Source organism: Schistocerca piceifrons, chromosome 8 (assembly GCF_021461385.2).
Source record: "Schistocerca piceifrons isolate TAMUIC-IGC-003096 chromosome 8, iqSchPice1.1, whole genome shotgun sequence".
In the NCBI taxonomy this organism is placed as follows: Eukaryota; Metazoa; Arthropoda; class Insecta; order Orthoptera; family Acrididae; genus Schistocerca; species Schistocerca piceifrons.
The window spans coordinates 287537686-287565634 of record NC_060145.1 but is presented as its reverse complement, the minus strand read 5'-3'; the positions used below and the strand labels follow the sequence as shown (position 1 = coordinate 287565634).

The window sequence follows — 27949 nt, the reverse complement described above, 5'->3', positions numbered from 1 at the left end:
GTCCTTACACAAAACATGTTGTGTTTTTTTTAAAAAGAATACTCCACATGGATCCAATAAAACAAAATCAATCAAGCAACAGATCTCAGACTAACAGACAAACTGGAACAGTTCCTTGTAGAAAACTGTTTTCATTCGGTACAGGAGTTGCTCGCAACAGTTATGAAGCTTTCAGTGTAACACAATTCATAATAATACAGTCGAGTCCTACAACCCTACAATAACCAGTGCAGAATTACATGTGCTTCTAGCCTAGGTTATACAGAATTACTACTTTTATTTTATGAAGTCAGTATAACAAATTATTCAATACTTTACAGCTTCTGCCTGGGTAGTCACACAAAAAACTGAATGATAAATAAAGGGAATAAATAAATAAACAACAGTGAAAGTTGTGACTTACTTAGTCTTAATCATTGGCACTAGCAGCATATTAACTGTTTCAATAGTGTATCCAAAAACACCAAGACGTGTGTCTCCTCCCCACATGTGTGCCAACATGTCTTCTGAAATGCCGCTGACACTCGCAACCATCTCACTATCGCCAACACCATTTGTGATTGATAATGGACCATGGTGTGCTGCCCGTAGATCTTCCATATGTATCTGTTAACATTGAACATTATCTGAGAAATACTAACAAATAAAATGTGACAGTAGAGTAGCTACCAAAAGAGAGAAAATTCAATCTGGATAATCTCTCTCTCTCTCTCTCTCTCCCCCCCCCCCCCCCCCCCCTTCTCCACACACACACACACACACACACACACACACACACACACACACACACACACACACACACACACACACTGATACGCCAAAACATTATGACCACTGTCCACAGCAAGAGTGAGAGTAGACTGATGGCTTTACGATTACTTAGTAGTAAGAGAAATGGGTAAGTTAAGGAGAGATGAATAGGGAATCTTCACAGTAATAATATGGTGCACTAATAGGGAAGTCCACTGACATAAACGACTGACTACGAGAGGGTTGCTGTGGCCCAGCACCTGTGAACAAGCACCTTGTACATGGCTGTTTGTGTACTGCCATCATGTGCATCTATGGAAACTGGTTGAAGGACAAAAAAGCACGAGTAGGTAACAAGCTACCTCATCACAGAACTTTGAGATCTAAGGATTTTCACTCTGTAAAGCACGGTAAGTGGCTACGAGTGCTGGATCTGATGACAAAGTGCAATGTTTGTCCATGCACAACTGTTTCAGAGCACAACATTAGGCACACACTGTTGAACATGAGACTCCATATGAGGTGAGCCCTACAGATTCCTATGCTGACACAATCACATTATCAATTACAATTGCACTGGTCACAGGATCATCAAGGTTGGACTGCGGATCAATGGATACACGTCACCTAGTCCAATGAATTATGCTTCTTGTTACACCAGGTCAAGTGTTGTGTATGGATACACACAGGTGAATGCCATCGATGCAGACTGGTTGGGCAGTATTATACTGTGGGGGAAATTGACCTGGGCTTCTGTATGATCTATGGTAGTAATTGAAAGCATTATCACAGCTGTGGACTGTGTGAACAATCTTGCACAACACCTGCATCCCCACTGGCTTTATGTCTTCTAGCATCTGCTAACACATTAATTGTCCATGTTACAAGTCCAGAATAATGCTACATTGGTCTGAGGAGCAGGACAGTGAAATCAAGTTAATGTCTTGACCACCAAATGTGCCTTATCTGAACCAAATGGAACACACCCAGGATTCTATTGGGCACCAGCTCTGTGTCCATAAACCAATGGCCCATAATTTATGGAAACTGACTCTTGAGAAGACACTTGGTAACACACATCTCTGGGAAACTATCAAGAACTTCTTGAACTCATGATACATGTGATCATGACCACACTGCACCCCAAAGTTTGACCAACATCTGTTTAGCATGTGGTCATAGTAATTAGCCTCAACTGTATGTGTACGCAGTTTTTCGAAATCATTAAACTGATTGTCAGTTTCACACTACTTTGTATCTACATGGTCAAGTCAGTGTGCAACAACTCACAGATGGCAGGTCACACCACTAGCAGTGGAGGGTATATAAAGCATGTCAGAGGGACACAGAAAACAGTGCAGTCTTTGTCGTAATGAGGAAACGGAGTGATTTATTTGATGTCCAGAAGGGCACGACCATTTGCTGTTGAGCCAAGGCTGGAAGCATTCCCAAAATGGCTAAGTTTGTGCCACCATGATTAACGTATACTGTGCCTGGAAAAAGTGAGCTATCCAAAACCAGTGCAGAGGCAACTGCAGTGTAACATGGGCCATAAATGACAAGGTGAACAACTGCTGCGGAGATGTCTACAGGCATGCAGACATGCAACTGTTAAGCAACTGACTGGCCATGTGAACCAAGAGGCTACAGAAAATGTCTCCTCAACAGCCACTCACTGAATCTTCCTATGCATGGGCCTCTGCAGCAGGTGCCTGGTTCATGCATCCATGATGACTGCTGTTCATCGGTGATGAAATCTGGAATTTACACGCCAGTATCACAACTGGATATCCACTCAGTGGTGACAGGTGGCCATTCCAGGTAAATAATGTCTTACACTTCATCAGTCAGATGGCGTGCACAGCATTAAACATCAAAGCAAACACAAAAGCCAGAGGAGGGATCATTATGGTCTGGGAAATGTTACCACGGCAGTCCCTGCGTGATGTCATTCTGGAAGGCACAGTGGTTCGACAGAAATAAGCATCTATCACTGGGGACCATGTCCACCCCTACAAACAGTTTGTTTTTCCCCAGCAAAGTGGCATCTACCAGCAAAACAATGCAATATGGCACACAGCTCTCAGTGTACGTGCGTGGTTCAGAAAACACCAGGTTGAGATTCCGTTACTCCACTGATAACAAGACTCTCCAGATTTAATACCAGTCGAGAACCTATAGGACCACCTTGATGGGGCTGTTTGTGCCATGGATCCTCAACTAAGAAACAAACTAGCACAGCTGGTCACAGCACTGGAGTTTGTGTGGCTCTACATTCCTGTATGTACCTTCTAGAACCTCACTGTCACTCTTCCTGCATGTCTTGCAGTAGTCCGCACTGTAAGAGGTGGTTATTCCGACAGATGGTCACATTAAAGTGTACTGGACAGCACATACTGTCTTCAACAGACTTACACGTGCTCCTGTCTCTTATTTACATTATGCATTCTCCCTCTGTTTCTGCCAGTACATGTTTTTCCTACCTCACCTCAGCGTGCAGAGTAACATATCCCCCACTAACCATTTTTGGTTTACTTTCTTTCTGCCTTTCATAAGTTTGCATTTGCATTTAGATTTTTTTAACTTTGTGGCTATCCATGAAATTTCAATCTTGATTTCTTGTCCACTGTAATGAATGTATCCTTCCCTTTGGCTTATATCTTACCTGAGCAAATTTTCGGAGTTGCTGCCATGTACTTCCAATATTTTTACACCCTCAACTTTATTTTTCGTATTTCCAGTCATTCCCTTTTCTCTTCATAAGCTATTTTAACATTGTTATTTCACTGTAGTACCTGAATTCATTGTCCAGAATGTAATTATGGCATCAAGGTAAAATTCTCATACAATTAAGCAAAACACTACTATCTATCTCCATCTACAGCTATAATCTGCAAACCACCATGGGGTGCATGGCAGAGGGTACATCCCATTGCACCAGTCATTAGGGTTTCTTCCTGTTCCATTACCATACAGGCCCTTGGAAGAATGGTTGTTTGAATGCCTCTGTGCATGCACTAATTATTCTAATCTTATCTTCACAATTCATATGTGAGCAATAAAAAGGGGGTGGTACTATATCCCTCGAGTAATCTTTTAAGGCCGGTTCTTGCAACTTTGTTAATAGATATTCTCAAGATAGTTTACGTCTGTCTTCAAGAGTCTGCCAGCTCAATTCCTTCAGTATCTCTCTAACTCTCCCCCATGGCTTAAACATGCCTGTGACCATTCGTGCTGCCCTTCTCTGTACTCATTCAATATTCCCTGTTAGTCTTATCTGGTATGGGTTCCACACACTTGAGCAATATTCGAGGATGTGTCACACGAGTAATTTGTAAGCAATTTCTTTTGTAGACTGACTGCGCTTCCCAAGTATTCTACCAATAGACTTAAGTCTACTATGTGCTTTACTCACGACTGAACCTATGTGATCATTCCATTCATATCCCCATAAAGTGTTACAACCAGGTATTTGTACGAGTTGGCCGATTCAAACAGTGACTCACTGATATTATAGTCACTGGATACTATGTTTTTTCATTTTGTGAATTGCAAAATTTTGCATTTCTGAACATTTAAAGCAAGTTGCTAATGTTTGTATCACTTTGAAATCTTATCATGACCTGACTGAATATTTATGCAGCTTCTTTCCGACAGTAATTTATTATAGATAATGGTATCATCTGAAAAAATGTCTGAGGTCTCTGTTAATATTGCCCACAACATGAACACTTGCTTGAGGCACACCCAAAGTTACTTCTACATCTGACAGTGACACTATCTAAGGTAATTTACGCTCCCTACCAAAAAGTCCTCAATCCAGTCATGAATTTCACTTGCTACACCAATATGATCATACTTTTGACAATAAGCGTAGGTGCAGTACTGAGTCAAAAACTTTCTGGAAATGAAGAAATACTGCATCTACATGGTTGCCTTGGTCCAAGGCCTCCAGTATGTCATGTGAGAAATGTGCAATTTGGATTTCACATGATCAGTCTTTTTGAAACCCATGCTGGTTGGCACTTAGAAGGCCATTCTGTTCACGACACCTCATTCCTCTTGAGCTCTCATTCTAAAATAAATCTATGTCAAGGATATTAGACACTAGTTTTGTGGATCACTTCTACTTCCCTTTTTGTACACAATGCCATTTTCCAAGAACTGGGGATGGCTTTATGATCAAGAGACCTACAATAGATTATAGTTAGAAGAGGGGCTAATTCAGCCGCATATTCAGTGCAGCATCTGGTAGGAATTCTACTGGGGCCTGCAGCTTTGTTCAATTTTAATGATTTCAGCCATTTCTCAACACTACTGACACTAATACTTCCTTCAATCATCTTTTCAGTGATATGAGGATTAAATTGGGACAACTCTCCTGGGTTTTCCTTTGGAAAGGAACATTTGAAAATGGAGTTAAGCATTTCAGCTTTTGCTTTTTCTACCCTCAATTTCAGTTCGTGTCTCATTCACTAGGGACCCAATACTTATACTTTGGTACCACTAACAGCCTTTACATACCACTGAAATTTCTTCAGATTTTGTGAAATTTAATTTCATAATATTCTGCTACAATAGTCATTGCGGGCATCACACATTGCTCTCTTGACATTAAAACTTGTTTCATTTAGCATCACTCTACCTACAGCCCTATGCTCTGTGTTACACCTATTATGCAGTAACCTCCATTTTTTGGCAGTTTCCTTACAATGTCTGTATACGACAGAGGTTCACTCTCATTACACACTGTTCTACTGGGCAGATATCAATCCAGTGCATGATCAACTACTCTTTTAAACTTGAGCCCGAATTCCTCTACATGTTTCTGATCTGTGCTGAAAGTTCCAAGATACCCATTGGGATATGACACTATTGATTTTTTATCTAGTTTACTCTTTCTGCTTGTTTTAGTTGTCCTTTGTATTTTGGTAACCACTGTTGCCACAACCACGTCATGGTCATTGGTACCAGTTTCAATGTGGACATCCTCAAAGAGGTAACATCTATTTGTTGCCATTAGACTCAACATATTTCCACCATAAGTGGGGTTCCTAATTACATGTTCTAGGCAGTTTTCAGAGAAAGCATTCAGTAAAGTTTCATAGGATGTCTTATGCCCACCACTAACAAAACTGTAATTTTTCCAATTAATTGTTGGATGATTAAAGTCCCCATCGATGTTTCCAGTATAACTGGGGAACTTATGTACAAGTTAACTGAGGTTTTCTCTAAAGTTTTCAGTTACATCAGGAGATAAGTCTGGTGCGCGATAGAAGGATTCAGTTATTTTATCCCAACACTGATATTGAGGCTTGGCCAAACAATCTCACGTGCAGCTTCAATTTCTGTCTTGGTGGATTCGAGTTTCTTGTCTACAGCACCACCTCAATTTCCCATCTGCCTATCATTTCAATATATACTTAAATTTGTGCATGTGTGTGAACTTAACAACACTGATTGGTCAGGATAAAGTATAGCATAGGATAAATAATAAGACAATATGACCATGTAAATAAATAAATACAAAAGAGTGTGGGAAGAAGACATGTCTAGCTATAGGAAAAAGAGGAAAATAGTCCCGGTTTGCAATGGCATTAATTCAGCAACCAGGACAAATAAATACTGAAAAAAAAACACACACACACACAAACACACAAACACACACACAAACACACACACACACACACACACACACACACACACACACACACGAGAGGGAGAGAGAGAGAGAAAGAGATAAGAATTAATAATTAAGGCAAATTCTACCAGTACAAAGCATGCATCTACTGTACAGCGCACTACATGCAAATTGAAACAGATGAGTGAAGAAACCAACTGCAATAACTGCATTTATGCAAAGGCATTCACTACACGTTATTTCTTTCTAAAAAAAAAAAGTGGTATTGAGAGTACAAATTAAATTCAGTATGTTTCCCATCGGAAAACAGCCTGCACTCTCACAGGGCAATAAGTCATATTCACACTTTTATCCCATAGTAGTCTTTCCTTCTTCATGTAAACAGATGTAAAATCTGGCAGTAGTTAAATGTTAACCTATTTATCTTAATCCGTGAGTGCCACAACAAACCACATTGGCAGATAGCCACCTTTCAACACAGGTGATTTCTAAAATCAATCCACTGCCGATTGCCATACTTATCCAGTAGTTCCATTCTAAAGTTCAGTATAATCTCACGAGTACACCAATCTTTAGACAGTTTACTACAACCACAAATCCTATACTTCATTGTTACATGAAGTGCCTTCTAGTGAGACTTTTTTTTAGGAACCAGTTACAGATCTTGTTGATCATTTAACAAACATTTCTCAAACAGTTCAACAGAAATTTTGTTGCTTGACAAATTCAAAGGACATTTTTGCACAATCTTTTCAACCACATACAGTCTCTTACAAGAATTGACAACATCCAGCTTTCAGTACAGCATGTGAATACAAGTGACAGCTGGTAGCAGTTCACTGTATTCCAAAACTGTCAGATCCAGTTTCAACAGTTTGATCTATGTCATTAGATTGAATCTGAGAATTTTATAGATATTTGTACTAGGCAGAGCTCTGATGTATAATCATTCTATCTTGGCAAGGTCACACTTTTGCTGAACTGTCTGTGCTACATATATTATTCAACTTACAAATAACTAAGTACTTCCAAGTTCAAATTTAAATCCACTGATGATCATCCTGTGATATTTAGCACTTCTAAGATGATACAAGTATCTCATATACAAGTACTTACTAACTGGTACGTATCACCTGACATTTACAAATTCAGGATGAATAGAGTACACCTACTAAGCTACTGGTTGTTGCGAAGTCGTCATCTTTCAGAAAAGTGTAAAATTTGGCTGTAACAATGTCAGTCTACAGCTGACATACTATAGGAAAGTGATATGAAACTGAATATCAAGACCCCCATATCTGTTCTCCAAACTCTAAGCATAATCTAACTTAGGCTAGAAAAAGTGAAGGAATAATACAGGAGGAAGTCACTATCTGAAATTAATAAGATGAAATGTAAAATTATGCAACATGACACACAACACAGTGAAATATCAATGTACCACCTTCAAGAGAATTAGAATGTTAAAACAATGGTTGCAAGAATGTGATGATAGTTATAAACTTTCATGCACTGCATAATTATTTGCTATTACCACCCCCCTTTCAAAGTAGTGCTGCTTGGTGATTCCTTTTAAAACTCCTCAGTATGACACTGCATAATACTGGGGAACATTTACCAATACGAAATAGTATCTGTTCTCTTCAAATAAATGCAATGTAACTGTACAGTGAAAGTAAGTTATAAATTAAATCTTTTACTCTATTTTACAGTATTCATTAAAATTAAGTACATGCCCTGATCTGCTAAAATATCTGCATGTAATACTGCTTCAAAGGGAATGGTGGTGGTGGTGGTGGTTAGTGTTTAACGTCCCGTCGACAACGAGGTCATTAGAGACGGAGCGCAAGCTTGGGCGAGGGAAGGATGGGGAAGGAAATCGGCCATGTCCTTTCAAAGGAACCATCCCAGCATTTGCCTTAAGCGATATAGGGAAATCACAGAAAACCTAAATCAGGATGGCCGGAGACGGGATTGAACCATCGTCCTCCCGAATACGAGTCCAGTGTGCTAACCACTGCGCTCAAAGGGAATGTACCTAATGTTTAAAACAGATATAAATGTTCAGCTGCCTATATTCGATTCTCACAGCCACATGTTCTATATTCACAGTAACAAAGTAACTTTGGCAGCAAGCTTCATTGAAACTGGGGGAGGGGAGTTACACACCAAACTACATAATTCTCTACATTTCAACAATACTAACACTAGAATAAAAAATTATAAGATACAAACAGACTCAGATTTCAATACTGAACTACTACTACTACTAGTACCAGTATCACAAAGACAAACTTCCTACCACAATGCATCTACTTCAAGTCTTGTTCATTTTAACTCACCGCCTATTGAGCCAGAATCAGCAACATGTGTTGGAGGAAACAGAGAATTGAAACACTGCATTAAAAATTTGCATTTAAACAGTATTACAAAAACATTCAGTAAGACAAGCATAGCAGCAACTCCATTTATTGTCTTATGCTATTTTCAACTTTCACCCAAATGAATATCATCAACATGTCTAAGAATATCAAGAAAGAGTTCCACTTACGGGACTAAATGTAGAGAAATACAGGGTGAGCACAAAGTCTTGCCTTGATTATAAAAATTTATAACAGAGTAACTGTTTGACTTAATAAGTTACATTTTATGCTGTTACATAGGTTACTGTTACTCGTTGCTACTCACCATATAGCGGAGATGCTGAGTCGCGATAGGCACAATAAAAAGATTCACACAATAATAGCTTTCGGCCATGAAGGCCTTTGTCAGCAGTAGACACACACACACGCACACACGCACGCACACCTGCAGTCTCTGAGAGCTGAAACTACACTGCGAGCAGCAGCACCAGTGCACGATGGGAGTGGCTACTGGATGTGGGTAAGGAGGAGGCTGGAGAGGGGAGGGGGAGGGATAGTATGGTGGGAGTGGTGGACAGTGAAGTGTTGCAGTTTAGACAGAGGGTAGGAGAGAAGGTGCGGAGGGGGGAAGGGTAAGTAGCGGAAAGGAGAGAAATAACTGGTGTGACGAAGACTCTGTCCTTGATATGTTGTTGTTGTTGTTGTTGTTGTGGTCTTCAGTCCTGAGACTGGTTTGATGCAGCTCTCCATGCTACTCTATCCTGTGCAAGCTTTTTCATCTCCCAGTACCTACTGCAACCTACATCCTTCTGAATCTGCTTAGTGTATTCATCTCTTGGTCTCCCTCTACGATTTTTACCCTCCACGCTGCCCTCCAATACTAAATTGGTGATCCCTTCATGCCTCAGAACATGTCCTACCAACCGATCCCTTCTTCTGGTCAAGTTGTGCCACAAACTTCTCTTCTCCCCAATCCTATTCAATACTTCCTCATTAGTTATGTGATCTACCCATCTAATCTTCAGCATTCTTCTGTAGCACCACATTTCGAAAGCTTCTATTCTCTTCTTGTCCAAACTATTTATCGTCCATGTTTCACTTCCATACATGGCTACACTCCATACGAATACTTTCAGAAATGACTTCCTGACACTTAAATCTATACTCGATGTTAACAAATTTCTCTTCTTCAGAAACGCTTTCCTTGCCATTGCCAGCCTACATTTTACATCCTCTCTACTTCGACCATCATCAGTTATTTTGCTCCCCAAATAGCAAAACTCCTTTACTACTTTAAGTGCCTCATTTCCTAATCTAATTCCCTCAGCATCACCCGACTTAATTAGACTACATTCCATTATCCTTGTTTTGCTTTTGTTGAAGTTCATCTTATATCCTCCTTTCAAGACACTGTCCATTCCATTCAACTGCTCTTCCAAGTCCTTTGCTGTCTCTGACAGAATTACAATGTCATCGGCGAACCTCAAAGTTTTTATTTCTTCTCCATGAATTTTAATACCTACTCCGAATTTTTCTTTTGTTCCCTTTACTGCTTGCTCAATATACAGATTGAATAACATCGGGGAGAGGCTACAACCCTGTCTTACTCCCTTCCCAACCACTGCTTCCCTTTCATGTCCCTCGACTCTTATAACTGCCATCTGGTTTCTGTACAAATTGTAAATAGCCTTTCGCTCCCTGTATTTTACCCCTGCCACCTTTAGAATTTGAAAGAGAGTATTCCAGTCAACATTGTCAAAAGCTTTCTCTAAGTCTACAAATGCTAGAAACGTAGGTTTGCCTTTCCTTAATCTTTCTTCTAAGATAAGTCGTAAGGTCAGTATTGCCTCACGTGTTCCAGTGTTTCTACGGAATCCAAACTGATCTTCCCCGAGGTTGGCTTCTACTAGTTTTTCCATTCGTCTGTAAAGAATTCGTGTTAGTATTTTGCAGCTGTGACTTATTAAGCTGATAGTTCGGTAATTTTCACATCTGTCAACACCTGCTTTCTTTGGGATTGGAATTATTATATTCTTCTTGAAGTCTGAGGGTATTTCGCCTGTTTCATACATCTTGCTCACCAGATGGTAGAGTTTTGTCAGGACTGGCTCTCCCACGGCCGTCAGTAGTTCCAATGGAATATTGTCTACTCCGGGAGCCTTGTTTCGACTCAGGTCTTTCAGTGCTCTGTCATACTCTTCACGCAGTATCGTATCTCCCATTTCATCTTCATCTACATCCTCTTCCATTTCCATAATATTGTCCTCAAGTACATCGCCCTTGTATAAACCCTCTATATACTCCTTCCACCTTTCTGCTTTCCCTTCTTTGCTTAGAACTGGGTTTCCATCTCTCCAAAGGCCTCTTTAATTTTCCTGTAGGCGGTATCTATCTTACCCCTAGTGAGATAGGCCTCTACATCCTTACATTTGTCCTCTAGCCATCCCTGCTTAGCCATTTTGCACTTCCTGTCGATCTCATTTTTGAGATGTTTGTATTCCTTTTTGCCTGTTTCACTTACTGCATTTTTATATTTTCTCCTTTCATCAATTAAATTCAATATTTCTTCTGTTACCCAAGGATTTCTACTAGCCCTAGTCTTTTTACCTACTTGATCCTCTGCTGCCTTCACTACTTCATCCCTCAAAGCTACCCATTCTTCTTCTACTGTATTTATTTCCCCCATTCCTGTCAATTGCTCCCTTATGCTCTCCCTGAATCTCTGTACAACCTCTGGTTCTTTTAGTTTATCCAGGTCCCATCTCCTTAAATTCCCACCTTTTTGCAGTTTCTTCAGTTTTAATCTACAGGTCATAACCAATAGATTGTGGTCAGAGTCCACATCTGCCCCTGGAAATGTCTTACAATTTAAAACCTGGTTCCTAAATCTCTGTCTTACCATTATATAATCTATCTGATACCTTTTAGTATCTCCAGGGTTCTTCCATGTATACAACCTTCTTTCATGATTCTTAAACCAAGTGTTAGTTATGATTATGTTGTGCTCTGTGCAAAATTCGACCAGGCGGCTTCCTCTTTAATTTCTGTCCCCCAATCCATATTCACCTACTACGTTTCCTTCTCTCCCTTTTCCTACACTCTAATTCCAGTCACCCAAGATTATTAAATTTTCGTCTCCCTTCACAATCTGAATAATTTCTTTTATTTCATCATACATTTCTTCAATTTCTTCGTCATCTGCAGAGCTAGTTGGCATATAAACTTGTACTACTGTAGTAGGCGTGGGCTTCCTTGATATAGCCCCAGAAAAAAAGTCAAGGGGCTTAATGACTGGAGAGCGGGGTGGCCAGGGTGTTGGACCGTTCCTTCCAATCCACCGATCCGGACATTACTCTCCTCTCCAGACATTACACCCCTTGACTTTTTTTTCTGGGGCTATATCAAGGACAGAGTCTTCGTCACACCAGTTCCTGACATCGATGAACTGAAGACTAGGATACAAGCTGCTGTGAGTACTGTGACAGAACACATGTTACGAAACACCTGCTAGGAACTGGAATACTAACTAACGTAAGTGGTCTTAAAAAAACAATCTAGTAACACTAACCTATGTAACAGCATAAAATCTAAATTATTATGTCAAACGGTTATTCTGTAATGAATTGTTATAATCATGGCAAGACTTCGTGCTCACCCTGTACAGCTCACTGGACCAAAGGTTACAAGCTTAACCAATTTCACCAATATAAGGATGAGAAGAGACGAGACGAGAACTATTCTCCTTGATGATGAATATATAGATTTTTTTCTGTCTCCTATCTCGTGGAAACAGCAGATAAACACACATTCATCCTTGCTCTGTAATTTTCACAGGAAGAATATGAATGTGTAAAAATTGAGTTACATGTTTGTACAGAAATGTGCTAACAAGGCAGAGACCAAGAAAATTTTGGTAAATTTAGTCATGAACAACTATGTCAAATGTGGTACCGACTTATATAAGAGGTGTTTACAAATATTCAAGTATGTTACAGGAAGCTGAATCTGATTATTGACTTGCACCATCCTGTCTCACAGCAGCATCTTTTCACTTCCAATGCCAGCTTCTTACAAAACTTGTGACAAAAGTAAATCTCATTTAAAATACCCCATCAGTGACAAGATGCTTAGAATCTGGGCTGAAGCTTAGGTAACACAATGATGGAAAAGGTAAATTCCATGTCCGTTTCAAAGGAACGCTTCCAACATTTAAAAAAAAAGTTCATTGCTTTTATCAATGATTCATCTCCTTAATACAGTTTCCACTGTAAGTACCTATTTATTGTGTTGTTTGGACATCATCTGAATGAAACAGGCCAAGCATTTGTACAGGCTGAACAAAAAACAGACTTCCAAAAACTGTATTACATACCAATGAATTTTATGTAACAAATTGCATTCAGTTATTAAAACTAATATAAATGTAATTATATTATCCACATTTGTATCTCCAGTGCTAGAAAAAATGTAGAATATCACAATATCAAGCATTTTGCATACACTCATCCAAGATCACAGTGGAAATTTGATGCAGTATTGTCACTAGACCGCTTTTTATACTATACATCAACTAATGGTGAAAAATCCTCTACAGGTCACAAATTAAAAACTATCTGCTTACATCGTCAATCCAAAAACAGCAAAATCTAATGATGGATATGCCACATCTTACTAGAAATTGTTGACCCCAACCTATTCAGTGAAATCCATTATATAAAATACCTTGGCACTATAGATGAGGATTAACATGCCATTTATCCACGCAATTTCAAGAAGAGTGTTGAATTTTCAACCATGCAAGTCATGTGATCAACAGATCAAATTCAGCTACTTGCCATCACATCTATGCCAGCAAATTTATGTCCTCAGCCCTTGTTAGTACTTTATCTTCAACACTAATAAAGGATATGTTCAACTCACATTTCAACCAACAATACTTGCTAGGCTGGTTAGAGGATCATATTCAAATCTTGATGGCCAATTAATAACTATTCATCAATGCCCTATGGGGATACTCCTTTAAGTTTGTGGGAGCTAAAGAAAATTGAATTAATATTGAGATAACTATTTAATCAATATCAATTAACTGTGCAGCCAATTATTTCTCTGTCGTAGTGTATCACATACATCACGTAGTAGGGCCTACTGACAGGTTTCACATCATAGAATGTTGTTATGATTATGATGCACAGAACAGACAAAAAAGTAAAGCAAATTATTTTACCTGTTCTTTGAGCCACAATGAGTGTGGCCGACTGAGTGCAATCTGTCTCTTGAGTTCAACATCCTGAATGATTGTCTTCTCCTTTGTGTCCACAAGCAGCATCCGGCCTGGCTTCAGTCGACTCTGCATAGTAAGAAAGATACTACAGACCCATCTATCTTTATAACATTAAGGGGAGAGGGAGGGGGGTGGGGGGGGGGGGGGACAGAGAGAGAGAGAGAGAGAGAGAGAGAGAGAGAGAGAGAGAGAGAGAGAGAGAGAGAGAGAACATACAATATATAGTTATTTAAACTAATACTGACAAGAGATTGATTTTTCAAAATATCAGTCAAAGACAAGGAACATAGTAAGTGTTGAATTTCTTGGTCTACTTTGCACTACTGAAAATACCAAGTAACGTCAGAGTAAGGAAGCATGCTACTTTTTAAATACATACCTCTATTTTAGTATCACATCTTTATTTCACTCAAACAAGAGAAAAAGAAAATCATCAAAGACCTTATACAAGGAAATGGACACACACACACACACACACACACACACACAAAAAGTAAGTATTCTTTATATTCCCTATACAGAACTGATTTCTGCTTTTTGATGGCACAGTTTTCTGTGTTACTTACCTCACTTTTCCTACTTGGTTATTTAAATTTATTTCTGTTATCTCCTTTTCTCCAGGTTTTCCTGATATGTAAGATATGTAATACTGCCTTCCACCTAAGAACTAAGTAGACTGTTTCAAAAGATAACATAAAATATACTCTTCCAATTCAAAAATGAAATTCTTTCATCAGTACCATCACTGCCATTAAGTAGAGCCCTGCTTCAGCTTTTCTGCTTCAAAAAACATGGCCACAAAGCATTTGCTTTCTGCAGTCTTACTGCTCTCAACTCATGGCAAGTGACAGACTTCTTTCTATTCTCTTCTATCAAATGACAATATATGTAACATTTCTCCTTCTGTATTATTTTGATGACACTCAACCTCTGCCTCCCGAGATGGATGGGGTCTACTCGTGTATTATCAAATGTTTCTTACCTTGAGGAGGACATCTGCAGGATCAACATCATATACTCCAACCTCAGATGCCATGACCATCATGTTATCCTTTAGTACATAGAAACGTGATGGACGAAGACCATTCCTAACAAACAATAGATGTAAACACGTTTGATAAGAGGGAAAAAACTGTTGAAGATTATTTCTAGTCAGTAAATTATTTTATTTCTTCTGTTACAAAGAAAAGTGTAAGTATGTGTTGTCTTTCCAGCTTGATGTGTTAAGTGGTGTACATCTGAAGTTCACAGCAACACATTTATATGTCATATGTATGTCATTACACAAATCTTTTTGTTTTCATTTTTCCCATCACAGTGTGTAGTACAAATCGTATTAGAGCTACTGTAATTAAGAAGTGTATGTTGTTCAGAGTGTGTTTCAAGTTTTAATACATTAAATGTTTTCTGTATTCTGATTGAAAGCTACGGTAAGAAGAAATTATTTTTAATATTTAGGGTGAACACTGTGCATTCCGCAAAGGAGAAAAACTTGAATCTGTTAAACAAAATGTGATAATAAGCAAACTATCAAGTGAATTCACTTCACCTTCGGACACAATCAGAAACTTTAGCTGTGGAGTCTTCAATATTAGATTTCTTTCAGTTTTCCACAACTGAAAAAAACAAGTAAGAGTAATGTGTGCTACTGGCTGTAGTCCCCCAATAATTATTACCAGGCTTGCAGCTGATTTCATGGAAACGCTGTCCTCCACAATTTCTTACAAGAATAATGTAAACCACAATCTAAATTCTCCATAGATGCACCATCAGAAGAATAATGACGATGTTCGAAATTCCCTGGATGCATGACAGATACCTAGACTATTATAGGGGATTCTAAACACCTCGCACTGAAATATTTCACCACTGGAGAATAACAGTCAAGATGTTTCACCCACAGCAACACTGTTCTGTTGACCATAATTTTCCATGTCTTAGGTCACAGTTAAATGACTCCTCAGTCAGTGATGCAAATTATGTATGTGCACTATTCATTGGTCAGCTCTTCAATCTGGCCACCAAATTTAACCCAATCATCAATGAGAAAGCAATTTCATATATTCTGGTTCATTTTCATCTCATTTCATACTTGTTAACAATGATGAAATGTCTTTCAATACACTGACCAGTAACACATTTTCTGCTTTCTTGGATGATCATTTTCTCCTCTTATAGGATGTCCTCTTTAGCTCTTTGCAGTCATTTTATCATAACAAACAAGTTCATCTTCAGCACTCAATAAGGAGTAATGTCTACACTCATGGTGTTCCAGCCACCAATGTCATACAACTCTTTCTTTTCTTCCCTGTAATGTCTGTGGAACAGCCTGGTCATTTCTCCATGACCACCTTATCTTTGTTTAACAGACAGCTGTTCTGAAAGTGTATCTCCTCTTTTAATAGCACGAACAAATGTTGGTGTAACTGGAACTGTTAAGAATTATAGTGTCACTAAAAACATGCTTACCGGTCAAGTATAGCACCAACATATCTGCCATCAGTGAATGTAAGCAGAGCAGGACCATCCCAAGGCTCCATGGCACATGCAGACCAGTGGTAAAAGTCCCTCTTCTCTTGTGGCATTGTCATATCATTTTGCCACGCTTCAGGGACCATTGTCATAACGGCCTAAAATAGCCACAGAAAGTTTAATCGAATTATACAAACAAAAGCACTTGGAACTAAAAGCTCATTTCTATTTTCCATATATGGCTACAAAAATATTCTGATGAATTGTGTGAACTATATGACAACCAGAAAATTAACTTTATTAACCTCTGGTAGTGGTCTGTTCCCAGCCATTACAAGAAATTCTAGAACACAATCAACAGCACCAGAATCTGAAAGATTTGGCTCAACAACTGGGTACAGTTTCTTGAGATCATCTCCAAAAATGTCACTCTTCATAACACCTTCACGGGCTTTCATCAGGTTAACATTTCCTCTGAGTGTGTTTATTTCACCATTGTGTGCAAGATACCTACAGAAAAAATTTAAAGTTATTTTTAAAATAAAGCTCATCTATTTTAACCTAACAGATATTCAGCACAAATTTTCACTATAATCTTGACTTTTTACGCTACAGTGACTGTCAGTTGTATCATGTTTTATTACATGCACAAAAAAATCATTTTTTCTTCTTGAACACTAGTTATTTACTTGTTTAACAAAACCTTCAGAGTATCAGTAAAATTAAGTATGCCTCTACTTTACAATGTGGTGCAAACAGAAAAAGTTATTTAATCAGTTGTCACATAGTTGCAGAAGAATAGCTGTTACTGTACCTGAGAGGGTGTGCTCTCTCCCAGCTGGGGAAAGTGTTGGTAGAGAAACGAGTATGAACTAGAGCGAGGTATGTGTCATAACTCGGATGCTGCAAAGAACAGAAAGCTAATTGTTTTATGTTATCTCTCACTATACGCATGACTATATACACACACAGGTCAGATAATGAGCCCCTAAATTATTTAGCTCCTTTCACACTTGCGTGATCACCTTGAAACTTCCTCCCACTCATGTTTAGTGTGTAGCAATAAATGTGTGTTGAACAACATGAAATGTGACTTAGAATACCATTAGTTATTATCTTCAATAACAATTCCTGTAGCATTCTCCTTGAGACTGCAGCTGGATCATGAAGTCAACTTGACACACTATTGTTTCAGCAAGTTCTTGCAACAGCATTCTCACCTGAAGATGGCAGCCAGGTGACTTGTCAAGGTGATTTTGTAATCTGGCTGCAGACCCATGAAGAATGTTATCAGTTGTTATACCAGGTAAGCCTACAAAGTTACAATAATTTCCCTAAAGTTAACCACAAAACGCACAGAGAAAAACATACCAGTTACTCTTTACAATTACACCTATTGCAAAATGCATGGCCATTGTCATTATACAACAAATTAACCCTTATGGCCATAGTTATAGCAGCATTGAAAGGCTGAACAAAATGCTGACCCAGTCCTTTTGTATCCGAGGTCACAAAATATGCAAGCGATACACAAATCTGTAACGTGCTGAAAAAATTTCTTCCCCTCTATCAGCTTGATATAACCCACAAAATGTAATGCCTCTGAGTGCATAAACCGCAATAAAATTGAGTGTTCAAATTAAAATTTGCTATAAATCACACTCTACAACTTTCAAAGATTGCCTCATTTCCTATTTTTTGGCTCAAGAACTCAAATTACATTTCTGTAGCTGTTTTATCTTCACAGAGATCTTCGTAACATTAGGATTTTGACAGCAAGTAAAAAGTTCAACAAAACATTGCGTATCTGGAAATTATTTCCGATTATTCTGGAACATTTTCTACAAACAACAACAACAGCAGCAATTAGTAAACAGGACAGTACGTGAGCTGTATCTAATAGAATGTCTTTTCTACTAAAATGTGTAGCTGCGGCATTTTCAATTTTACCTGGCAATAAATTGAAAAAACAGTATTTCATGTAAAGAACCTTGCATCTACTTTCCTCACAACTGACCAGTGTTCATTTTATTAGAAATGATAGGCCCCTAAGTTGTATGTGGTCATTTTCATGAATTTCTTTCATTATATTCTTTCTCATGAATAAAGTTTTTGTACAATTTCAATGCTAAATTTATTGTGACATTTATTTACTCCCCTCAACCCCATGTACTACTACTTTCTTAGTTTTGTAATTCCCTGAGACACTAAAATCACCCCCTACTCTATCTACGTTCTTTTTATACTCTAGTCAACACTTCTTTTGATACCATATTCAACACAAAACTCAGTCTGCAGTAGTCTTAAATTGTTTCTATCTTTTAAACACAATATAAATGTGAAAACTCTTAGTATCTTTCTGTTCTGTTCGGTGTCTATACCTGTGGACATTGCACATAGCTCAAACATTAAGACCGATACATATCTATAGCTGCTATTTCAATTATTAAAGCATTTAAATGAAATTTTATAACTTCCTTCAGATATTAGTCAACTACACGAACAACCAATATTCCATCACGTATGTGCAGAGTGATCACAAAGCCCCATTACCCCCATTGTATTATGTAAAAGTTGTTGAATTATTGTGATTCTTCTGCTTCTCCCAGCGTGCTTCATGTCGAAACAGTTCACGGGTGAAATTGCCAGATGTCTGTGTCCAACGGGCACAATATTTCAGCAAAAGACCATGTTGCCACCATCAGGTGCACTAGTGAATTGACTGCTGGGAGACCAGCACTACGTTTTTATCTCCTCCTCTTTCCTCCTGACTGGCCACTCAATTGGCCATCCGTGCCCAGGATCCCCAACCTCACTGCTCCCACTGACGCAGTGTTCTATCCAAGGTTCATGTCCAGGAGCGAACATTGGAGGCACCTCTGTTGTTCCTCCACTACCACTCTCTCTGACAACGAAAGTCTCAAGAAATTAAATATCTGAGCGCGGTTTTCCAGAAGAATGGCTACAAGGAGTGGCAAATTCAAAGAACCATACATCCTACACGCTCTGTACAAACAGTGGAACTAGAAGATGATTCTCAGAGAGATGCGGCCATTGCATTAATTCCTTTATGTGGCAAGTTATCTGGCAAGATAGGATGAATTCTTCAGGAACACCAAGTGAAGATGGTCTTCTGCTCACTTGCCAAAATGCAGGCACTATTTTGGTAGTGTGAAAGACGAACTTTGACTATGCAAATTGAGGGTCTATCACATACCCTGCCAATGTGGTAATATTTACACAGGTAAGATGGTGCATACTTTCGAAGATCATTGCTGATAACACCAACACCATACCAGATCGCAGCACCGTAACTAGTTGGCAGTCACAGAACATTGCCCAATGGAACTGCATGGAATGGACTACAACCACACCAATGTTCAGACACAGATTTCAAAACTCTGGGACAGTGTCATTAAGGAATCTTGCGAGATTTGAGTAAGGGAACCTCTCATGAATCATGACAGAGGGTACATTCTTAGCAAGGCGCAGGACGCCACTATTAAAATAGTTCAGAAGAGGAATGAGGTACAAGACAACGAACTGACTTTGTGGCAGACGGAGGAACAGCAGAGGTGCCACAAGCGTATACACCTGTGCGTGAACCTTGGACAGAACACAGTGTCGACAGGAGCAGTGGGGCTGGGGACGCTGACCACGGATGGCCGATGGAGTAGCCAATCAGAAGGAGAGGAGAAGGAGACAAGTGCGGCACCAATCCTCCCACAGTCAGTTCATCAGCGCACCTGATGATGTCTGTATGCAGAGCCTGAAGGTGGCGTAGTAAAACGTTGAAACTGGTTGCCAAATAAAATACGGATGAAAAATGACAGCTGAAAGGTATTCAATTTGACATTCTCTATCGAATAGCCGAGTCCCACAACCATTTCTAAAAAGATGGATCTACAGAGACTATATTATGGCAACGTGGGTGTTTGTTGAAACATTGTGAGGTGCCACCCATTACAAGACAGTTAGTAAACACAAGGATGCTGCTCAACATGCACTACTGCCGTCACGCCAGCAATGTTGAGTAGAAGTACCCATCACAAAAGGAGAGGGGGGGGGGGGGGTCATACTCTGCTATGAAAATGACTGCGTACACACAGACACTCTCAAATAAATAATAGACAATAGTCACACAACCTCAAAGTTGTCTTCTGCCGTGATCTTACATTAATACAATGCAACATCTATGATTATGTGGCCACGTTATTGGGGGTAATGGGACTTTTTGATCACTCTTTACTTCAAATAATCAGTTGTCTCAACATGTGTGATTTAACACTTTATGGAATTTCATTTTAACTGAAAGTTAAAAGCTTGAAATGAAAAGCTTGAAATGTCCAGCAATTAATTTTGGTACAGCAGAAAATCGTAAATGTGAAGAAAGTACCGTTGTCCAGCAATATTATTTTTTTTATACGTACGTTTAGGTCCTTGAAGTATGTCCACAACTGATCAGCAGTCAGCTGACCTTTGTAGATGACAACACTGAGTGACAAGGAACAAATGTAGAATCTACTTCCTGGTTTCGGAATAGTGTGTGTGGCCCTCTTGCGTAGAACGAACACCTGGAACAGAATATTTATTAGTGTTTTGAACATTATGATAACAATTTATATCGCCTCAAACAAAAAAACATTACTATTATAGAAGTATATTACCTCAGAGTTAATTCTGTGTTCCTTTCAAAAAATGCATATAGAATATAATGTAAAATTTATCATTTTTATTATAAACACGACTAATAAAGAATTATACAGCTGTGCTTCACTACTTTTGATTCAAGTGCAGTCACAAACCTGACAGTGAAATACCTAGACATTTAAATTGTGTGCCACATTGGGTGTTGAACCTGGATCTTTGATTTGGGAAGAGATGGTCTTTCCAACTGAGCTATCCACACAACTCCTAACTTGCCTCAGGTTTCAGTTTGAGTGTACATGCCTCCTACTTTCCACGATTCATTCTGTTGAGGAAGGTCTCTAATTACATAGTGACCAATGTCACTTTTTCAAATTTACTTATAATAATTATAAAAAATTAAAAGGGAACTGCTGTGAAGGTCATATCATACCAACAGATGCCCTGAAGATGCTTGTGTAAGAAATCCTCATAATATGAATTACTGTCCTTTTTTACATTTTACTATACACAATAACGAATAAGTCACTCCAAAAATTAAAGCCTCAAAAAATCATTTGTGCATGCAAGAAAAATATGTTTATTTATTGATTCACCGGTTCCTCTTTTTGGCAATTATTTCTTATATGCTGAAAAAAGATACTAATCAACAAGTGCATCAACTCTGGAAGAATACCAGTAAAATTGCAAACTGCTACTCTTCAAAAAGAATGATAGGGAAAACATGGAAAACTATTGTCCATTCAGTTTGCTGTCACATCTTTAGAAACTCCTGACACAAACTGCCTCACAAGAGAACTGGATTCCTGTCAATCAGTTGAGCGAGCTGGATTTGGGAAAGGTTTTTTGACTATGTATCACTTTCAGACTAATTACCTCCTCCTCGAGAAAATAACAGGGTATAACATCAAGATTCATCTGGCCTTTATAAATTATCAAAAAGCTTTCGACTCTGTGGAGGTCTGGACACTCATGTAGGCCCCTGAAAATGCTAGGAAAAATTCATTGTGTTTTGTGTGTGTGTGTGTGTGTGTGTGTGTGTGTGTGTGTGTCTATATATATATATATATATATATATATACACGTGCGCATGCGCAAGCAACAACGACAGTCACAGTGGATGAAGGCTTTATAACCAGTGAGATCCCAGACGGCAAAGGAGTTCATGGAGGTGACAGAATTGCTCCGAAACTGTTCAACCTTGCATTGGAAGACGAAGAAATCAATAGACCGGAAAAACAGGGGAATAAAAATCCGATGATGTTCTACTACAAACTTCTTTGAAGAATGAATTTACTGAGTATGTTTTATGCCGTGATTGGTATGTTTAGCCACTGGGAGTACAGCGGCAAGTTCAGCTGAAATACTCATTCTATGCCAGAAAAAGCTGTACAAGCTCTGAACTGAGCTGCAACCAATAACAACAATGACTTTATACAAGATCTTCATTTATCATTTTTTACTGAATAAATGTTTTGCTTGATTTAGAAACATGAACAGAAATTAATTCCACTGGACCACAGGAAACATAAGTGGTGTTTACCACAGATCTTGGTGATTGGAGATGGAAATCGGGTATTTGGCTTGTCTCCCAGTTTCTCTGAACAGAAAACATGGGGCACAGCACATGAATGGCCGGGCACTTAACTGTAAGCTGATATAAAGCTTCTCTTTTTCCTTAGCGACACAGTTATTTATTATAATCTGAAATATGTTAGCCAAACTGATGCAGTTTCGTTCTCATTTTCCACGTCCTTACCAATGTTCACATTAATACACATGTTCTGCTGCATACTAATGTCTGCGTTGTCTGCATGTACTCCCATTAACATTGACCATTAGCATGCAGGACAGTCATGTTGCTAGGATCTCATAAAGAGAGAAAACTGACAATTCTCAAAGGGCTTGTAAGAAATACAGAAAAGGTAAAAGGCAGAATGTAAACACTGGTAATTCTAGCAAAATTTGGTGGAAGCAATTGAAGCCAACTCATCTGAAACAAGCTCGGCAAATTATATTCAAGAGAAGAGTACCACAGAAATATGAAGAAAGGTGGTGTCACAGTTAAATTCTGCTTAGTTTCCAAGTGGAAAAATGTCACCCTCTACCTTCCCATCAAATTTCTTACAATTTGCTCTCCATGATTCAATGGCAACCATCTTGTAGTGGCTGCCACTGCAGTTGGATAAGCATCTCCTTGATGCTATCTCACTGGCTAAGCAAATCTGTGATGTAATTCCCCATGGAACTTTCCAATCACATTGAATATTAATGACATTACACTGCTGATGTTATCTATTATGAAGTACTATCTGAAAGAAGCTGCATAAACATGCAATCAGATCTTGATACGATTTCAAAATGGTACAAAGATTGGCAACTTGCTTTAAATCTTCAGAAATGTAAAATTGTGCGCTTCATGAAACAAGAACAAAACTTAGTATCCTATAACTGTTGTATCAGTGAGTCACAGTTGGAATCTGCAATCTCTTGCAAAAGAGTGGGTGTAACACTTTGTAGGGATATGAACAGAAATGATTACATAGGCTCAATCATGCATAAAGCAGGTGGTAGGCTTCGATTTGTTGGTAGAAAAAGGAGACTGCTTAAAAATCACTTCCGCAACCCACTGCAGTATGCTCTAGCGTATAGGACCAATATCAAATAAGACTAATATGGGATATGAACATACACAGAGAAGGGCAGTACAAATGGTCATAGGTTTGTTTCAATCACGGAAGAGTGTCGCAGAGATGTTGAAGAAACTTAACTGGCAGACTCGCGAGGATTGATGTAAAGTATCCTGAGAAAGCCTACTTACAAAGTTCCCAGAACTGGCTTTAAATGACAACTCTGGAAGTATACTACAACCCCTCTATGTACAGCTCACAAAGGGATCATGGGTAGAAAATTAGATTAAATGCCTCTGTGCATGCTGTAATCAATCAATCATTCATCCACTACATATTCGAACAGAACAGTAAGAAATCCTAATAACTGGTACAACAGGACGTGCCCTCTGCAATGCACTTCACAGTAGTTCAAATCTGTATGTTAACTTAATTCTACCTTGCAGTGATTCCAAACTGAAGATTATTAGTTCATTCTAGTCAAATGACGCGTTTCCAAGCTACTTTTTTCCACTGGTGAATTGTATTTCCTGGCACCTGGTTTTCCTACAGATGATCATTCCATTCAAAATTGTCCTCTAAGCATACCGTAACCCTCACATATTTTATGGTTGTGCCAGATTTCAATCATACTTCAGAGATAGTGCAAAAAGCAATAACATTATTTTGTCCAACATAGGATGTCCATAAGTGTCATCATCAATTTTGTTAAATTAAAGCTCCAGTTGCACATGTAATTGGGGCTGCCATATCATAAAAACTGATAATGGGTCCTCCGATCTCTCTCTCTCTCTCTCTCTCTCTCTCTCTCTCTCTCTCTCTGTGTGTGTGTGTGTGTGTGTGTGTGTGTGTGTGTGTGTGTGTGTGTGTGTGTGTGTGTGTAAAGGGGGGAGGGGGGGAGGAGAGCGCACACATTTTCATGAATCTCTATTTTCATAGGAAATGAATTTACTATGATGTTCCCCAAGTGACACAAACATGCATGGTACGATTTCCCCTAAGATGTGTTGTACAGAACTTCTGACTTTTTCCAGTGATCTTCCATTTTTCGGCCGTCACCTTAACGTTCTTACTGACAGTTACAGATGGACAACTCTCACTCTCATACAGAGCTCGGGCACAGCTGCACGATGATGCAACAGTTACATAAATGCAACACACTGAGATATTAAGTATTTTAAAATTGTGATTTATAAAACTCAATAAAATGCAATTTCGATGCTCGGTTAAAAGCGCTGAATTCTCAGCGATTTTATGAAATACCCTGATTTTTCCAAGTAAAATGCAATTGCTTGAGAATCCCAGGTTTTCCGGAAGAATCGCAACCCTGAGTACGACATCTGTAGATTCGAGCAGTGAAACAGCGCAAATTTGACGATCTTCGATTGCGGTCTAATTTAGTCCAAGCTGCCATAACAATAATTATTAAATTATAACTACCGTACGCACTTGCTCATAGTTACAAGACAGTGTTGCCGTGACAAGGAAATTGTGAGAGTAGTGACTGGTTATCCTGATATAGCCTATAGTTTGAAGAAAATGGGGTGAGAACGTAGGGAGTAAGCAGCTACTGCACGTTGGAAACATCGGCACGTGTACAGTGTGTAAACTTTTAGATGGCAGACCTCTCCCTAGTCCTGAATCGGTAGAAGTCGGTAAGGCCGGTATTACACTATCAAATTTCTTTGTCCAAAATGGGGTGAGAACGTAGGGAGTAAGCAGCTACTGCACGTTGGAAACATCGGCACGTGTACAGTGTGTAAACTTTTAGATGGCAGACCTCTCCCTAGTCCTGAATCGGTAGAAGTCGGTAAGGCCGGTATTACACTATCAAATTTCTTTGTCCAAAATCTTTGTACAATATCTTTGTCAAAGATATTTGATAGTGTAATAGGGACTTTGTCAAATGTCGTCCAATATTTGATCAAATCTAGGGCCTCGCTGTATATTTGATCAAAGAAACCGCTTGTCTTCTGTTCACTGCAATGTGACATGTTACCACATGGAGCGCTAGCATCGCTGCAGCGTACTGTCGTTTGTAGTGTTTTTATAACCATTGCCGGTAAATACAATTGGTGTGTGCCGACAACTACAAAATTAATAGAGATGTCTGAAGCTGATGAGGCGCTTTACAACGTGAGGCACCCTGAATACAAAAATAGATTAAGAAGATTGGAGACCTTTCCTGATCTAACCTAACATAACCCTCTCCTGTAGCAAGGAATGGGAGTGTTATAGTGAGCCTGTCTTCTGAAGATGTAGCAGTTCTTAAGTGAATATTGTGCTTTGTGATATGAAGATACACTTCATTGAGCGCATACAGAAATGTATGCTCATCCATTCTTAAGTAATTGATGTACGACTTGACGTCTTCCACTGTAAGATGTGGAACATATCGATTTTTTTAAAGCTGAAATAACAATACTAATAGTATGAATAAATACAATACATCATTTGTTTCTATTAAAAATTTCGCCAATGGAGTAGAAGGAGTTGGCCAGTAGAAAGTCTTTCAGGCTCCTTTTAAACTGATCTTTATTTCTAACTAAATTTTTTATGTTTCCTGGCAAATTATTGAAGATGAGTGTTCCTGAGTAGTGGACCCCTTTTTGAACTAAAGTAAGTTGGTTGGTTTGTGAGATTAAAGGGACCAGACTGCGATGGTCATCGGTCCCTTTTTCCAAATACTAAAAACACCCACAGAGAATAAAAACGAGTAACAGAATAGATCACAGACGCTTTTAAGTCCTTGTGCAGATCATTTTTGTTCCTGGTATTGTATGTATGAACTAAGTTGTTTGTTGGAAAAAGAGAGATTATTTACGACAAATTTCATTAAGAAGTAAATATACTGAGAGGCAGTAGTTAGTATACCCAGTTCTTTGAAGAGGTTTCTGCAGGAGGTCCGTGAATTTACTCCACAAACAATACGTATTACACGCTTTTGGACCTTGAAAACTTGTTTGACTTCAAGATTTACCCCAAAATATCCCATATGACATTATGGAATGAAAGTATGCAAGCTTTTTCATTTTTATGTTTCCTATGTCTGCTAACACTCGAATTGCAAATACTGATTTGTTAAGGCCTTTCTGCAGTTCTGTGGTGTGCTCCTCCCAACTGAATTTATTATCAAGCTGTAATCCCAGAAATTTAAGACTGTCAACCTCGTATGTATGGTTCCATTTTTTCCCCCACTTCTTTTCCGCATGTGCACACAATGCAACTGGAGTACGTAGAACTGCTGCGGTTAGTAACAAGTTGTTGTCAGCCATCTTGAACTTTGACGAAAAATTTGATGACAGTGTAATATCCCCTCTAGCGCTACGCCAAAGATCTTTGTCAAATATATTGGACGGAATATTGGATCACATCTTTGATCAAATCTTTGACAAAGAAATTTGATAGTGTAATACCGGCCTTATCTACACTGCGGTAGCCGTCGCGCACTTTCCAGTTTAAATTTGCTGTTAACGAAAGCCAGCAACAGAATACGTAAAGAGAAAAGATCAATAGTGTGCGCATTATACAAAACAACATAGCAGTCTAAACATGTTTCAGCTTTACCTTCCAGTTTCTTTTAAGACATTTTAATGATTTCTGCCACATTAGTAGCTGCTTCCGCGGCATTACAACGCTTCGCGTAATTGAAGTAAGACGTTTGGTATTAAAACCGCCTCATCGAGGTCGCAACAACACAGCATGATACATCTAGCGAGAACCAATCTTTGTCGTAATTCGTGTTACCCGTCATAGGTTTCGCGAATTGTTTTGCTATACCAATGTCATTTTTACCAGGAAAACTGAACCTTATATTCACATGTGATACATTTCACGGACCAAGCGATCTATGACAGCGTGGAAAACAATCTTATAGCTTCTTTGGGATGGCACAAGGGCAATACTTCGAATAAACAGCATCTACAAATTGTTTAGCCTCGCTGCAAAGTATCTGGAATGAAAAATGGGATTTATATGCTTTTAATATTTTATCGACGCTGCGTTCATTAAACGGTTAACAGTTAAATGTCTACAATATTAGGAAGCCGTGACCTCCATATTCAATCAAATCAAGATGCTTGAACAACATATTTTACACGGCAGTTCTCGGCTGCCCGCTAGACATAAACAGTACATCCTGAACGTGCCTGATATCAAATCTGTG

At 38.8% G+C, this 27949-nt stretch overlaps 1 protein-coding gene across 2 annotated transcripts in view; it reads right to left on the bottom strand.

The window, feature by feature from the left end:
- LOC124712048 (glutamate synthase [NADH]) overlaps positions 1-27949 on the bottom strand; it is a 386910-nt gene that overhangs the window by 111402 nt on the left and 247559 nt on the right. The window contains exons 6-13 of one of the 2 annotated variants that reach the window (XM_047242338.1): positions 20938-21081; positions 17322-17410; positions 16813-17017; positions 16505-16665; positions 15018-15123; positions 13979-14101; positions 8734-8736; positions 404-606 (exon numbers count right to left, since the gene is read on the bottom strand). In XM_047242338.1, the coding sequence (XP_047098294.1) occupies positions 404-606; positions 8734-8736; positions 13979-14101; positions 15018-15123; positions 16505-16665; positions 16813-17017; positions 17322-17410; positions 20938-21081 (1034 nt within the window). The remainder of the gene's footprint in view (positions 1-403; positions 607-8733; positions 8737-13978; positions 14102-15017; positions 15124-16504; positions 16666-16812; positions 17018-17321; positions 17411-20937; positions 21082-27949) is intronic. The other variant, XM_047242339.1, reaches the window with a different exon arrangement.